At 46.2% G+C, this 16,704-nt stretch overlaps 1 protein-coding gene and 1 long non-coding RNA gene across 11 annotated transcripts in view; one reads left to right on the top strand and one right to left on the bottom strand.

Annotated features, from left to right (window-relative positions):
* FRMD5 (FERM domain containing 5) overlaps positions 1-16,704 on the top strand; it is a 343,658-nt gene that overhangs the window by 299,030 nt on the left and 27,924 nt on the right. For 5 of the 6 annotated variants that reach the window (XM_064365997.1, XM_064365995.1, XM_012442288.2 and 2 more), the window contains exons 5-7: positions 4,773-4,870; positions 8,826-8,949; positions 12,533-12,620. In XM_064365997.1, coding sequence (XP_064222067.1) covers positions 4,773-4,870; positions 8,826-8,949; positions 12,533-12,620 — 310 coding nt within the window. Of the gene's footprint in view, positions 1-4,552; positions 4,581-4,772; positions 4,871-8,825; positions 8,950-12,532; positions 12,621-16,704 lie in introns of those variants that run through there. The other variant, XM_064365996.1, reaches the window with a different exon arrangement.
* On the bottom strand, positions 1,616-16,592 carry LOC105710051 (uncharacterized). Of its 5 annotated transcripts, none has more exons than XR_010338615.1 (3): positions 16,469-16,592; positions 3,715-3,935; positions 1,616-2,623 (listed from the first exon to the last, which is right to left on the bottom strand). It is a non-coding gene; the product is annotated as an uncharacterized LOC105710051 (long non-coding RNA). The 5 variants fall into 5 exon arrangements; XR_010338612.1 differs by lacking the exon at positions 1,616-2,623 and adding an exon at positions 14,488-14,822 and having other exon boundaries at positions 2,755-3,935; XR_010338614.1 differs by lacking the exon at positions 1,616-2,623 and adding an exon at positions 2,755-3,051.

The raw sequence follows: 16,704 nt of genomic DNA, 5'->3' as shown, positions 1-16,704 counted from the left end.
AGACATACTAAACATAATTATAGTCAGGAAAAAAGAAATAGTAACTAGGGGAAGCCAGTGGCAAAAAATCTATTTGAAGGGAAGGTGAGGCCAAAGGATCTTCCGGAAAAAACTACAGGAGCCTCCAGTGCTTTCCAGAGTTCACAGCCTTAAACTCTGGAAATAACTGTGGATTCATTCCCACCCTCAGAAAGCATTATGCTAAAGCTAGTCCCCTGGAGAGACATACGCGTTACAGAAAAGCTCAGGTTTTCCTTGGCATCTTTCAGGCTCTTGCTCATTCTGTCCTGATTCACATTCCAATCAGTTTAGGACAACACTAGCATTAAAACAAAAATGGAGGTGAGGTAAAGCCTCTTTGAGGCCAGAAAGATACCAGCAAAGTTTAAAAAACAAAACAGTTTCCTGAGAAGCAAGCTTGTTCTCCAAAATCCAGTCTAGAGCTGATTTCTCCTTTTGTCCCAGTAAGAATTTCTCTCTAATAACAGAGGGTTCTCCTGACTTGGATTAGGACTAACCTCATAACTAACTGAATTACTATGGGGGTAGAAAAGGCACTGGGCTGAGTCAGAAGGCCTGGATTGATTGCTTTGTTACCTCAGATAAGTCACTCTACATCTCTGGACTTCAATTTCCTTGGCTATGAAATGTTCTGAGGTTCAGAGATTCAGGAGGGCTGAACTGGGCAGCCCTAGCAGGCTGACCCTTTGCCTGGCAATACACAGTGATCCTGGAGATGGTACCTCCAGCAACAAGATTGTCTTCCTTAGGCCCATGTGTGTCAGGGGAGAACATGCCAGGGTCTCTTGCAAATGGGCCTAAGGATGCTATGAGTCATGTGGAATATACTTTCACCAACAACACTGAGTCACTGGTTATCTCCTTAAATGAACCAAACACAAAGCTCCATGGAAGCCACTGTGGCAGAAAGGGGAGGGAGGGCCCCAGTGCAGCTTCCTCTCTCTTGAAGCTCAGTTGATTCTTTCATGAGCTCATCTCTTCTTGTCCTCAACTATGGTTTGCTTCTTTAGGATACTAGTGTACCCTTTTCCCTCTTCCCATCTAGTTCTATGACATTGCCTGAGAATGCCTCATGGCCTTGCCCTTAACCTCCCTGCAGCTGTTTTATCACCAGAAATCAAAATGAATCCTGACCAGTTGTTTCCATTACAGTTCACCTGAGGCTGGAATTGCAGCCTCATCTTAGCCAATCCATCATTAGCTGCCATCAGTAATGATGCCTTGGAAAGACAGTGGTTCTCAGTGTGAGTGAGTAGGATCCTGTTCCCTTGGGTGGGGGGAGGGGGGAGCAAATCAGAAACTTTAAAGGGGCTTTTTTCTTTTTTCCTTTTTTTTTTTTTTGAGATGCAGTTTTGCTCTTGTCGCCCAGGCTGGAGTGCAGTGGCATGATCTCGGCTCACTGCAACCTCTGCCTCCTGGGTTTAAGCAATTCTTCTGCCTCTGCCTCCCAAGTAGTTGGAATTACAGGCATGCACCACCATCCTGGCTAAATATATATATATATATATATATATATTTTTTTTTTTTTTTTTTTTTTTTTGTATTTTTAGTAGAGACGGGGTTTTACCATGTTGGCCAGGCTGGTCTTGAACTCCTGACCTCAGGTGATCCACCTGCCTCAACCTCTCAAAGTGTTAGGATTTCAGGTGTGAGCCACCACGCTCAGCCCAAAGGGGCCTTTTCAAAGCACAGGAGCACACCCAACACATACGGATTCTGACGGGCTCCCCCTGGAAGATGTTCCCCTCTCTGCCATGTTGAAAATCACTGCCAGAGCCATGTTGTCCCTTTGCAGTATTTTCTTTAGTCCAATATGTACAGTCCCTGAATTTTGGACACAGACAAGCAGAGAAACATGGAAGATGTGATGCATGAATCTAGGCCCATGGAGTGATCAGTGAGTAAGGGGCAAAAGGTTTGCATGCACATCCTGCTGAAGCCTACGGAAGGTGGGAGTTGGAACAGTGAGAGGCAGAGAAGTGCTCGCTCACTCTCTCCCACACAAAGTGTGGCATTTCGCTGTGGGAAGCAGAGTGAAGACGAGCTTGATTTGGTAGATCCATTTTAATTATTCACTCTATATGATGTCTTTTTTCCTTTAGTTTTTCTTGGCAAACATTTGGGCAGTAGGGTTGGTGGGAGCGAGGGGTTGGGTTCTTAATAACTTCCAGACTAAAAGACTCCTTTGGTCTGAGGAAGGCAGTCCACTCTGCTGTGGTTAGAAGGTTGCTTTTGAATTTTCTTGGGACAGCTTCTTAAATTTTAATCTATACACAAATCACCTGGAGATCTTGTTAAAAGGTATAAGTGTAAGTGTAGGATGGGCCTATATTCTTCATCTCCAATAAGCTCTCAAGTGATGCTGATACTCCTGATATGTGGGCTACACTTTGAGTAGCAAGGCCTGAGGAGAAAAGAAGGCTTGGTTGCTCCCTCATTTCTGTTTGTTAATTGCTTGAATCTCCAAACCCAAGCCTCTCAGAGTTACCTGCTGGGGCCCCTTCCTACCACCTCCTAGAAGCTGCACTGTCAACAGCTGTCTTCCTCTTGAGCATTTTTACATGATCAGGTGGACATGGAATCCTCTGTTTTATTCTTCAGCCTGAAAACAGAAACAATAGAAACCCCCAGTTGTTCAGGGAGGGGTCAATTTCTTTTTGGTTCAGAGTGGTAGCATTTAAAGGAATTTTACTACATTTTCATTACTCTCCTAGGGATGCTGCACCATAAAAGTTAAAATAACAAGCATTTTATTATCTCTGAGTGTCTATGGGTTAGGAATTCAAGAGCAGCTTAGCTGGGTGATATTGGCTCAGGATAAATCACGAGGTTGCAGTCAGGAGGTTGGCTGAGGCTGCAGTGATCCACAGGCTTGACTGGAGCTGGGGGCTTCATTTCCATCATGGGGCACTCAAATGGTTGCTGGCCGGAAGCCTCAGTTCCTTGCTGGCTATTGGCAAAGGCCCCAGTTCCTCACCACATGGACCTTTCTATAATACTGCTGAAGCAACCTCAAGAAGAGTGAGTAATCTAAAGGCAAGAGAACAAGGAGGAAGGTGCAATGACTTTATGACCTCAGAAGTCAGACACTCACTTATCAATAGAATAAATTCTGTTGATAGAAGTGAGTTACCAAGTCTAAGCCACACTCAAAGAGAAGGAATCAAGCTCTACCTCATGAAATTAGGATTATCAAAGAATTTATGGAAATATTTTTATATGCATGTGTGTGTGTGTGTGTGTGTGTGTGTGTGTGTATTTTTTTTTTTTTTTTTTTGAGGCGGAGTCTCGCTCTGTAGTCCAGGCTAGAGTGCATTGGTGCAATCTCGGCTCACTGCAACCTCCACCTCTTGGGTCCCGATTCAAGCAATTCTCATGCCTCAGCCTCCTGAGTAGCTGGGATTACAGGCACACACCACCATGCCCAGCTAATTTTTGTATTTTTCGTAGCAACGGGGTTTCACCATTTTGGCCAGGCTGGTCTTGAACTTCTGACCTCATGATCTGCCCACCTCAGCCTCCCAAAGTACTGGTATTACAGGCATGAGCCACCATGCCTTGCCAGAAATATTTTTAAATCACCACAGATGCTCCCTGGCCAAGGAGCTACCATGGTGGGTGACCCACCCAATCCCACCCAGAAATTGATGCTCCTCATAATCTCACAGGTCTTCTAAGAAGAGCAATAAAGACCACACTCCTTGTGAAGACATTTCAAAATGGAAAGTCATCAATTCCATTCCACTGTGACAGGGTCCATTCACTTAGTGAAACTGCAAAGCGTTTATAGGAGGGCAGAATATCGTAGTGATGAAGAGTGAAGTTCAGGGGTCTCACAGTGCTAAAGTTGAATCCTGGCTCTTCCACTTAGTTGTATGTCCATGAGAAAATCACTAAGGCCTCATCTTCTTTATCTGGAATAAATAGGGATGATAATAATAGTACTTATCTCAAAAGTGTTATGTGAGAATTAAATAAGATGTTGCATGTAAAGTGTGTAACAGCTAGAGAAGCAGATCATAAGCTCTCAATACATGTCAGCTACTATTTGCTCTTGTTTTTGATATCCTGCTTCCACCTGAGGCAACAGCTTTCTGTATTTAAATAGATGCTGGCCCCAGGTTTCTGCTTCATTTGTATGCTTCCTTCACCAGTGCCTCTTGTTACACTTTTTCGCCAGTTGCCCAGGCTAGAGTATAGTGGTGCAATCTCGGCTCACTCTTCTTACACTTCAATCCATTTCAAAGGTCTGGTTAACCTCAGTAACTGCAGGCTGTTTCCACATATGGACAGATTCTCTTGGCAAGCTGAAACAACTCTTCCTGGGCTAGTTCCTTCACCCACCATTCTACTTAAGAAGGAACATCAGCCAGCACCCAAGGCGGAGAGAGGCCCAGTTTGCCAGTCTCTGATGGCATAGTTTTCTTTTTCGGCTCCAAATTGACTGGGACTGGCTCCTTCCAAAGCCCAGAACTGGAGGGGTGATGCTTTTACCAGGAAACAGCCATTTCTGTTTTGAGCTACAGGAGGAAACTGACATATTTTGAACTGAACCTCAGGTGAGTTCAGGGCAAAGTACTTGAAAGAGTCTACAGGGAAATGGAGAATGTATTTGTTCTACATTATGTTTCAAGAATTTTTTTAATGTAGTTAAAGTATCCTGACAAAGATTTAGATAGGCTTACATTACATATTTCTATCTTTAAAGCAATCAAAGAAATCCTTTATTGTTCATTCTGTTTTCTCCCCAGGTATTTAGTCTTCCTACAGATCAAAAGGGATCTCTACCATGGCCGCCTCCTCTGTAAAACATCGGATGCTGCCTTGTTAGCAGCTTACATCCTTCAAGGTAATGACTTTTAACAGGATAAGTTTGCTTTTCATGCCGAGTACTGATTACATTATTTTCAGTTACCACAGATTACTACTTCTTGAATCTAAACAGTATCTAAGCCAGGTATAGTGGCTCACACTTGTAATCCCAGCACTTTGGGAGACTGAGGTAGGTAAACCACCTGAGGTCAGGAGTTTAAGACCAGCCTGGCCAACATGGTGAAACCCTATCTCTACTAAAAATTGAAAAATTAGCCAGTGTGGTGGGGCATCCCTATTATCCCAGCTACTCAGGAGGCTGAGGTGCAAGAATTGCTTGAATCTAGGAGATGGAGGTTGCAATGAGCCGAGATCACACCACTGCACTCCAGCCTGCGCGACAGACCAAGACTCCATCTCTAAATAAATAAATAAATAAATAAACAGTATCTAACTTGAAGCAGAGTTCAAGTTAGAGGGTGCTTTGTATTTTGTTTTGTTTTGAGATGGAGTCTCAGTCTGTTGCCTAGTCTGGAGTGCAGTGGCTCAATCTCAGCTCACTGCAATCTCCGCTTCTCGGGTTCAAGGTATTCTGCCTCAGCTTCCTGAGTAGCTGCAGGTACACACTACGGGTATACACCACCACACTCGGCTAATTGTTTTTGTATTTTTAGTAGAGATAGAGTTTCACCATGTTGGCCAGGCTGGTCTCTAACCCCTGATGTCAGGCGATCCACTTGCCTTGGCCTCCCAAAGTGCTGGGATTACAGGTCTGAGCCACCACACCTAGCCAAGTTAGAGGATTTTGCTTGGATTTCCTAGAGTCAGACAACACTGAACACTCAGCCCTAAACTGTGCCTAAGGTATTACTACCAGCTCCTTAAAGTCATTCTGACTCTGTTTTAGGGATTTGCCCTAGGCCCCTGGTTGATAAAGTCCCTGAGACACTAGAGAGTAATCAGAATTGATTTTTTTTCCCCATCGTCTCAGGCAAATCTCCAAGATGTGGAGCATATTGGAATTCCGATATCTATTTCAGAGACCTTTTAGTACAGGGTGCTCAAAGTTGAAAGTGTTTTCAAGTAATAAGCATATTTCCTAACAGGCTAATAAGTAAGAGTTTAGGTTTACCCAGCTGATGCCCAGATTGGCTTTTTCTGCAAAACATTGGGAGATATATGCAGTCTTCACACCTGTCCCCTTCTCCTGAGATGCAGGGACACTTAAGTGCAGCTTCTGAGATCTCTTAGTCCCAAGACCTGAAACTGCCATTACTAGTGGATCATTTTGGACCATAGCACTGAAATCATAAAGTTTCCCCCAAAGAATTTGAACTCTTAATTGGAAATCCCAGAGGCTACTCTGTGAAGAGAACCTGGAAAGTGCTTGCCAATATAAACTAAAGAATAAGACACTAAAGTCCTGGCAATAGAAATATCATGGCTGGCTGCCTGTGTTAAGAATGTAAAAGTCAGCCCATTGCCACTTTGACTTCTAAGACTCCTGTTTTCAAAATCACCTACATGGGGAGTCCAAAAGGTACTCACTAATTTTAAGATACCCAAAGATGCCCCTTTTATTTTTCTTTTTTTTTGATACAGGATCTGGCTCTTTTCCCTAGGCCAGAGTGCAGTGGTGTGATCTTGACTCACTGCAACCTCCACCTCCTGGGCTCAGTGATCTTCCCACCTCAGCCTCCCAACTAGCTGGAACAACAACACATCCAACTACATTTTTTATTTTTTTGTAGAGATGGGGTTTCACCACGTTGCCCAGGCTGGTCTCCAAGTCCTGAGTTCCCATTTTGTTTTTACAGAGAAAGCCTGGCCTGACCTAAGTGAAGTCTTATACTCTAGTCTTTTCTACAGTGTTACCCAATCATTCGTTTTTCTTCAAAAAAGTACTTGATGTCCAATATTGTTGTTTTCCACTTGGAACGTTCTAAATATAATCAATATAAATGACTCTGGGCCAGGCACAGTGGCTCACAACTGTAATCCCAGCACTTTGGAAGACCGAGGTTGGAAGATCACTTGAGCCCAGGAGTTCAAGACCAGTCTGGGCAACAGAGTGAAACCTCATCTCTACAAAAAATTTAAATATTAGGCCGGGCATGGTGGCTCAAGCCTGTAATCCCAGCCCTTTGGGAGGCCGAGGCAGGTAGATCACCTAAGGTCAGGAGTTCAAGACCAGCCTGACCAACATGGTAAAGCCCCATCTCTACTGCAAATTCAAAAATTAGCTGGGCATGGTGACGCACGCCTGTAGTCCCAGCTGAGGCAGAAGAATCACTTGAACCTGGGAGGCAGAGGTTGCAGTGAGCCAAGATCGCAACACTGCATTCCAGCCTGGCAACAGAGCGAGACTCTGCCTCAAAAAAAAAAAAAATTAGCCAGTCCTGGGGGTGTATACTTATAGTCTTAGCTGTAGGTTGAGGTGGGCGGATCACTTGAGCCTAGGAGGTCAAGGCTGCAGTGAGCTATGATCATGCCACTGCACTCCAGCCTGGGTGACAGAGAGACCCTGTCTCAAAAAAAAAATAAAAAACAAGACTCCAAGGCTCAAGGTCACCCTAGACTTCAGGCTTGGTTCTCTTGCTAACAGTAGAAATTCCCAAGTAGGTTGGACGCGGTGGCTCATGCCTGTAATCCCAGCACTTTGGTAGGCCGAGAGGCGGGCAGATCAGGAGGTCAGGTGTTCGAGACCAGCCTTGCCAACATAGTAAAACCCTGTCTCTACTAAAAATACAAAAAAAATTAGCCAGGCATGGTAGCAGACACCTGTAGTCCCAGCTACTCGAGAGACTGAGACGTAAGAATCGCTTGAACCCGGGAGGTGGAGGTTGCAGTAAGCTGAGATTGTACCACTGCACTCCAACCTGGGCGACAGAACGAGATGCCGTCTCAAAAAAAAAAGAAAGAAAGAAAGAAAGAAATTCCCAAGTAATTTGGAAGACACGGTGAGTAGGTTTGTAGTGAAAAAGTACAAGCCACAAGTACAATATTCAACCATGGGAGGAAGTCACGTTTTCCTCTTAATATTTACTCCTCCCTCAAGACTTCACATCTGAAGTGGTTGTGGCTCTCACCTGGGAAGGAAAAAGGGCACCCACAGAGTAGCTGGCCCCTCCTCTTTATTTTGTCATACCCTCCATCCTCCCTATGGAGAGCTTCATGTGGAGAAAGCTGGATTCTGACCTGGGTATGGAAAACACCACGGGTCCTCTGTCCTCCTAAAGTTTACTGCTGGGAGATCTCATCAGGTTTAGAGATGAACTCTCTCTGTGAATAGCCAGAGGAGAAGGGCTCACACCTGGCAGGGACTTGAGAAGTAAGCCTTAGAACTTGACGCTTCTGAACTCAACAATACTTTCTGGTTACAGCCAGTCTTCCCATTCTGCAGGCCTCTTGAAGGGCCTGGCACCCGGTCAGTCCTTAATGAATATTTATTCAAATTTATTGATTTTATTTGGTTTGGACTGAGGGTTGCGTTCTGAATTTGGATCACAGTTCATTCATCAATTTACTGTGTCCCTGCTAAAATCCTCAGACCAGGATTTAGGCTTCTGAACTGGCTGAGCCCCAAGAGGATATCTCTTTCTAATCAAGTTCACCATTTTCTATGCTGCCACAAAGAACACTGCTCCCAGACCCTCTTCTCATGGCAGAATGGATGAGGACCATAGTGCCGGCCTCTGCTCTTTCATCATAAACTTACTTATGGTGACCTCAGAACACAAGGACAGCTCTACTGTCTCTCTGCATAGACCTGAATGTCAACCCAGTGTGTCCACCTGGAAAAACAAAGGTGTACATGCTCCTAAGGGGCCTGCACTCTGCCCAGCCTACAGCTGTGCTCAGAATCCACTGTTTCTTGTAAATCTGATGGGTGCTTTGGCTTTTGCTCTGTGTGCTAATCTCTCGTTGCTTTGTCAGTGATGATTTACCTGTCTCCACAATTGTTTTGTTTTTTTCCACCTTCCTTTTGAAAGCGGAGATTGGGGATTATGACTCAGGAAAACACCCTGAAGGCTACAGCTCCAAGTTCCAGTTTTTCCCTAAACATTCAGAGAAGCTGGAAAGGAAAATTGCTGAGATTCACAAGACAGAACTCAGGTACGTGACAGTCAGGCCCAGAACAGTGTGGTTTCTCCACAGCCTGAGCACACAGGCTCCACGCTGTGTCATCTGCTCTTGTAGACTATTTACTGACACAGAGTGATGCTCCCCAGCCTTCCTGACCCCAGGATGTACCATTGTCAGTGATACACTGACAGCACAAGTCACAGCCACAAGCCCCGTGGGCTCCCTCTCCAAGAAGAGCCGTTTAAACTGAAGCTTAAAGAGGAGGGAGAAGTCGTGTTATAGGGGAAACAGAGAAGGATTGGCCTCTGAAAGACATTTGCCTCATTAAGATATTTAATGAAGATACAGAGGAAAGCATGAACTGGGGAAAAGGAAAAGATAAACACAAAGGAAACCACAGAAGAGAAAAAACATGAGAAAGGCCAAGCGCGGTGGCTCACGCCTGTAATCCTAGCACTTTTGGAGACTAAGGTGGGCAGATCATCTGAGGTCAGGAGTTCAAGACCAGCCTGGCCAACATGGTGAAACCCTGTATCTACTAAAAATACAAAAATTAGCCAGGCATGGTGGTGGGTGCCTGTAATCCCAGCTACTTGGAAGGCTGAGACAGGAGCATCACTTGAACCCGGGAGGCAGAGGTTGCAGTGAGCCGAGATTATGCCATTGTACTCCAGCCTGGGTGACAGCAAGACTCTGTTTAAAAGGAAAAAAAGGAGGAAAAAGGAGATGTTGAGTGAGGATATGAAAAAGGGCAGACCTCTGCTTTCAGTCTGTGACAGTGTGACAGGTGGCTTCTCAGCAGAGGATGGACTACGCAGGGCTGATTCGTAAATGCTGAGGGTGCCTTGGGAGCACTTTAATTCAGGGCTATGTCCTCAGCCCCGCCTAACTTAGCCCCCCACCACACCCTACCTGGAGTCCCTCACTTTGCACAGAGGGAAGTGGAGAAGACGTGGCTTTGAATGTGGAGCCTCATCTTTCTCAGCTTCTCTCACTTTGCCCAGAATATGCTGAATACCATAAAACAGTATTAATGCAGCCTTTCACCCACATGAAGTGGGATTTTCTACAAAGACTGGTTTTAAAAAGTAATAATAGGGTGTTTGGGCTCCACTTGGTGTAGAGCACAGATTCTCCAGACTGACAAACTATGAGGGGAAAAAAGGGATATAGAATGCAGTGTTGGACAGGCGCAGTGGCTCACAACTGTAACCCCAGCACTTTGGGAGGCAGAGGAGGGCAGATCACCTGAGACTAGCAGTTCAAGACCAGCCTGGGCAATATGGCGGAAACTCTGTCTCTACTGAAAACAAAAGTAAATAAATAAAAAAACTAGATGTGGTGGCACACGCCTGTAATCCTAGCTACTCAGGAAGCTGAGGCACAAGAATCACTTGAACCCAGGAGGCACAGGTTGCAGTGAGTGAGACTCATGCTACTGCATGCCAGCCTGGGCCACAGAGTGAGACCCTGTCTCAAAAAAAGAAAAATAAATATAAAAATAAAATGTTATATTGTCATCATAATACATTACACCTTTTAAAACATATTTTAAAAGGTTTGTGTATCTACTGTTCTGAGGAAAGACTATGCCTGGCAGCTGGGAGCAGAGCAGGATATTTCTAATGCTAATACTAAGCTTCATCTTGTTCCTTCCCTGACCACAGGCCCCCAGAAACCCTTCACTCAATGACTTTACCAACAAATATAACCCAAAGCCTCCTTAGCCTTTGTAAACAGACCCCTCTGCCCATGCCCTGTGGCAGGATAGGTTTCTGGCCCTCCCAGAAGAATGGCAATACCGAACAAGTAGAATCTTGGATGCTTGCTGCCCCTCTCCCTGGGTGTGCCTTCCCGGGTGCTGGAACCCATGGTGCCTAGAGTCACTCTCTTAGGGAATAGCGACCCCTTGTGGTAAAGATCAGGATAAACATGGGCCTGTGGTATTGAGGACAGGGTCCTCAAGGTTCCTTCAAAGAGATAAGGGATGTGCTGGAACTGCCTGGAGGGCTTTAGGAAATGTCAGAATAGAGGGCACAGCCATCCAGAAACCTAGTTCAAAGCAGGGGATTCCCCCAGGAAATGATGCCCGCTTTGAGGACCCTGGAGGTTTGGGGCAAGTCCAGGGGTAAATGGAGCCCACAGGGCCCACTCCCCCAGCAGACAAAGACACTCCCTGGAAAGAGAAGCGGTGCTCTAGCCAGCCGTTTGCTTGCCACACAAGTATTTTCCAAACTTACCTTCCCTGTGCCTGAGGTACGCTGGTGGACATAGAATCTGTATTCACAGGAATACCGCCTTACACAGGTCCTGCCTCGTCTTCATAATGTAAAAATGTGTTCATGCTTCCTTGCTGCAACTTGAATATGGGCTCTTTAGAGCCCAGACTGTATGCTGTATTTCTTCGTTTATTTTCCAACAAGTAGCACAGAGGCTGGCACATAAAGGTGCTGCCTGACTGATGCCTCTCCAGAGGGACACTAGGAGGAGTCTGGCTTGCTCCTCCCTGGGGTCAGCTTATCTTCCTGCCTGGCCAAATCACCTGAGGTAAATTATAGCTTAGAAATGAGCAACGCCCAGTCCTGCCCACCAGTCATCAGAGATGTTGACTTCACAAGTTTCCCGCCCCTCCTCACCAAAGCCAACACTGTTTCTGTAGAAGTACCTCTGCTTTGCAGAGCTCTGGACCCAGACAAGAACCAGATGGTGATTCTGCCTCTGGGTCTGCAATGAGCCCATCGACACACCTGCTAAAGAGGCAGTGGGAAGGGGTGATGCCAAAGGCCTCTTCAAATGGCCTGGAGCCGGGGCTGATCTCTGCCTTTTTCAGTGTCTTTTCTTGTCATCACCCTGTGGACAGATAGCTGTTGTGAAGCATGAGAGCTCAGCACTGTCTCCTTCTGCCTCTCCTTACCCCCATGTTCCCTTTTGGCAAAGGAAGAGGGATGAGTGGCCCCAGCCAGCTAAATGAGCCCCTTATTTGTTTTTCAGTCTAGATCAGATCACATGTGAAAAGCCTATGACTTGCCTCCAGCCTGTAGATGTATTTTGTTTTACCCCATAGTATTTTTAATTGTAAAATACCACATAAAAATCAGTATCTCTGACTTTTCATTTAAAATCACAATGTCTAGCTGAGCCCTGCATTCTTTTCTTTATTTTGAAGACAGGGTCTCATTCTGTCACTCTAGGTGGAGTGCAGGGCTGTGACCATAGCTCACTAAAACCTCGCACTTGTGGGCGCAGGTGATCCTCCCACCTCCCACCTTTGCCTCCCAAGTAGCAGGCCCTGCATTCTCAGGGATGGTGATCTCAGCACTAAGGTGCAGCTGTAGTCATTAGGTTAGGCTATGGTTTGCCACAGTCCCCACCACTCCCTATTGTTCACACTCAGCCCAAGTAATTCATTATTTAGCCTGCCTCACTCTGAAAACATCTGAAGACAGAGACTCTAGTAGGAGTCTCTGAAATTGGTCCTAGAACCAAGCAGGGAGCACACCCTACAAAAATTGAGATATGTGGCTCACCCTGAGCACATCTTCATAGAGAGTTTATCTCAGGGGAACCTGTGGGAACAGGACACCTAGAAATCATCTCATTTTGTTTATTCCAGTGGTCAAACACCAGCCACATCAGAGCTGAACTTCTTAAGAAAAGCACAGACATTGGAAACATATGGAGTGGATCCTCATCCATGTAAGGTAAGACCCCCTGGTTAGAGACCGTGCTGACCTTTCCTCCTCTAGAAGGCATCAGGAGGAAGGGCCCACATGCCTGCACCCAGAAGCCCCCTTCAACGTCTGCATGGCTGGCACTTTCAGTGAGATGCCAGAGAAAGTGCCTCCTTTGGAAAACTCCGAATCCCATGCTGCATAGTTTTGTAGTGCCACATCAATGTCAGAGGAACCGAGGCAAAGTCAATCTAAATAACAAATCCAAAGCTAGGGCCCGCAATGGGTAATTTGGTAGAAATGAAGAGAGGAGGGATGTGGAAGGCCCCCCACAGGGAACGATCAGAGACAGCTCAGCAACTGCCCATCCTTTCCTGACCTGTAATCTACTTTCTTTCCAAGAGTGGGTTTTATTGACTGCAGTGGCATAAGTCACTGTACGGAACTGCAGCGGAGTCACATTTAATTCCATTACGTGCCTGTGAGGCGTAGACGGAAAGCAGCCGGGGAGGCTGCCCAGAGAAAACCTCTGTAATTACTCATGTGTGTCTAGTATTCTGGAGATGAGCGCAGGCAACCAGTCACTGCCGAGGCCTGTGCAGACCCATGGCCCCTTCCAGTCTCTCTCTGCAGCTGTGGCCCTTCACGTCACCTCCTGTCCCTGTTGCTTTGACACCGCTGGTCTCTACCTCAGTTCCTCCACATTTCTGCCTCTCTCTTTCCATTACTGGAGTGGGTCCAGTATCACCAGTAAAACCAGCTGTCAAGCTGATCTGAAGGAAACAGTATCAGCCAGGAACAGGAAGGCATCAACCTTTTCTTCCTAACCATAGAGGGGACACTAAGTTTCAAGCAAAAATTAAAAGAACAGTATGTTAGTTTCCTAGGGCTGCTGTAATATGTATCATAGACTAGGTGGCTTAAAGAACAGAAGTTTATTATCTCACAGTTCTAGAGGCTGCAGGTCTGAGATAAGGTATTGGCAGGGTTGGTTTCTCCTGTGGGTTTTGAGAGAAGGATCCTTTGCAGGCCCCTCTCCTGGCTTGTGGATGGCTGTCATCTGCCTGTGTCTTCACGCTGTCTTCCCTCTGTACATGTCTCTGTCCAGATTTCTCCAGACACTAGTCCTATTGGATTAGGGTCCACCCCAATGACCTCAGCTTAACTTAATTACCTCTTTAAGATCCTGTCTCCAAAGAAGGTCACATTCTGAGGTGCTGGAGGTTAAGATGTGTCAACATATGAATTTTTAAGGACACAATATAGCCCATAACAAATGGGAACAAACGAGCACAGCGCCATAGGAACAAAGCAGTGTGTCCTTTGGCCCCTTGAAGAAATGATGGTGATTTGTTCCTGCCCAGGAGTTGTGAACCTTGAGAACATCCTGACATTCAGAAACCTTGATCATCTTATCTACCCCACAGTTCCCCATCCACTAGCACAGCCTGCTGCAAAGTAACCCCTGTGTTCTTGGGACCACACTATTAGAACACACACACTCATGCCTGTTATACCAGAGAATCCACATACGGATATTTACACATTAGCAAAAACTTCCTAAACAATGCCCTCCGTGTAACAGATGTAGTTTAAATCCCTCCATAAACTGCTCAGTCACTGTTAGCAGAGCACCCTCACAGGAGTGAAGAGAGCTTTGGATAAGCTGACCCTGGGCTCCAGTTCCCATCTCCTATTTACTGGGGCCTTTGGAAGCTTCTCTGAGCCTCACTTGAAAGTACACAGTATGTGTTCAATAACTGCTTCCTGAACTGCTGAGTCACTCCAGGACATTAAAGACAGCTGCCTGAAGATATGGTCATCAGAAGGGGCCAGGTTACTTCTGCATTTGACCCCAAACCTGCCCAGTCTCCTTGAGGCCACACATAGCACCCACCTCTTCAGAGATGGGTCCCTGGGCGGGGTTGAAAGCCCACAGAGGTGGGCAGACAGCGAGCCAGAGCACTACACTGACTAGAGGGGAGAAAGAGATTCTCCACCATTGCCCATGGGAGTCTGGAAGCTATAGTGGCAGCCATCCTGGTCTACAGCCCAAATCCATGTACACTCCAGGACTGTAAGGCTCCTGTCTCAGCCTTGTCTTGGATGAGTTTGTCTATCATTGGACACAGAGAAGCTGAAGAGGCTGCAGGGCGGAACCAGCATTCATACCAGGCACTGTTGCGGCCCAGTCACATATGTCATGTCATCTCAACCCCACAGCATCAACTCCTGAAAAGAAAGAGGGAGGTAGGGAGGGAAGAAGAGTTGTTTGTGGCATGCCTCCTATGGCAGGCCCAGTGAAGTCTTTTTACACTATTTTTTCATTTGATCCTCACACCAAGCCCTGGGAGGTAGATGTTATTCACCCTGTTTTATAGATAAGAAGACTGGCATTCCAAGAGGCCAAAGTTCATAAGCCCTGAGCAGTAGAGCAAGAATTTGAACTCAAGTCACTACCTATTGTTATGTACCCTATAGAAGAACAGAAATCCCCAGGGGACTTCTGCTGGGGAGAAGGTGGGAGTGCTCATCTCATTGGATTTCAGGTCCCTTGTTGCTGAGCCCTGTGCCTGTTCCTCACCCAGGGCCATGTCAGGGCCCTATTGCAGACCCCACACATAGCCCCTCAGCCTCTCTCATTAGGTTCTGCCCATGATTCCTCAGCCCTCCCAGCAAAGAGAACAGTTCAGAGGCCTTTACTTTTGTCACTAAGTGATATGCTGTCAAGCACTCCCCTTAATGCTGCTACAAGAAGAGCTGAAATAAGCTGGCACGCTTGGTGTAATAAATACTGATGATTTCTATTAACAGAGAGGCAATTACTGGGCCCAGGGAATCTGGGGCATGCAGCCCTAGGGAGGACAGAAGGAGAGGAATCATTGTGATAATTAAATGAGAGCAGAACAATGCTCTAGCTTAGGCTCTGTCCCCTGGACTGATTAAGAAGCTGCTGTTCTTCCTGTGCACACTGATGGTTTCTTTCTGCCCAGAATGTCCTTGTCTGCCCTGGGACTAAGAAGAGGAGATTCTACAAATGCTGAATGGGGCAGCCAGAGAGCTCTATTAGCTAATACCCAAATTCCAAAAGTGCACAAGGCTGTCCTGCACTCTCTGCCTTGAGCCTCAGCCCGCAACTCCTGGCAAAAGCCTCAGCAGCCCAAGCCTACAGCTGCTGGAGGAGGGGAATGAAGCAAACCACTGGCAGTCCATTGCTACATCTGTTGCCCAGCCAGCCCTGACAGCTCTCTAACTTCAGGAGCCACCATCTTGCTCCATCCAGGTGGCCCTGACATTGTCGTTTGACCTGGGTCTCCTGTAGCACTGTATTTTGGCCTCCTGGGCCCAGCTTATGGAGATGCCCTGTTAAGGTTCAAGGAGTAGTTAGGCCTGTTACAGTTACGCAGCCTTGTTATTAAGAGTCTTGATGGTACCATTTATTGAGAGTCTGCCTGTGCCAGACTCACATATTATCTCATTGAATCGTTACAATATCACTGCCAAGAAGATATTCTTGTCCTCATTTTAAGATAAGAACACTGAGCCTCAGAAAATGCAGACAAGAAGGGATATGAGGGAGATAAGTCCCCTCTAAGGGACCAACTAACATGTTCAAAGGTACTGGGTAACATAGTACTGAGACTCGAACCCAGGGTTATCTGAGTCTCAATGCTGTGCTTTTTCAGTTATTATTCATGGTCTTCCTTTTGGAGAGATGGAATTTAGGAACTAAGCACAACTCATTGCCAATTCTAATACAGAAAGAGCACTAACCTACGAGATTATTGACATCATATGTATTAGTCCACTTTCACAGTGCTATAAAGAACTGCCTGAGACTGGGTAATTTATAAAGAAAAGAAGTTTAATTGACTCACAGTTCTGCATGCCTGGGAGGCCTCAGGAAGCACAATCATGGCGGAAGGGGAAACAAGGCATGTCTTACTTGGCAGCAGGAAAGAGAGAACAAGGGGGGAAGGGCCACACTTTTAAACTGTCAGATATTGTGAGAACTCCCTCACTATCACGAGAACAGCATGGGGGAAACTGCCCCCATGGTCCAAACACCTCCCACCAGGTCCCTCCCCTGTCACATGGGGAGTAAAATTCCACA

Source organism: Aotus nancymaae, unplaced genomic scaffold (assembly GCF_030222135.1).
Source record: "Aotus nancymaae isolate 86718 unplaced genomic scaffold, 86718_ANA_hifiasm-v0.15.2.pri h1tg000062l, whole genome shotgun sequence".
NCBI classification, from domain to species: Eukaryota; Metazoa; Chordata; class Mammalia; order Primates; family Aotidae; genus Aotus; species Aotus nancymaae.
Note: the sequence above shows the minus strand (reverse complement) of the source record. Positions and strands in the feature narration are given on the sequence as shown.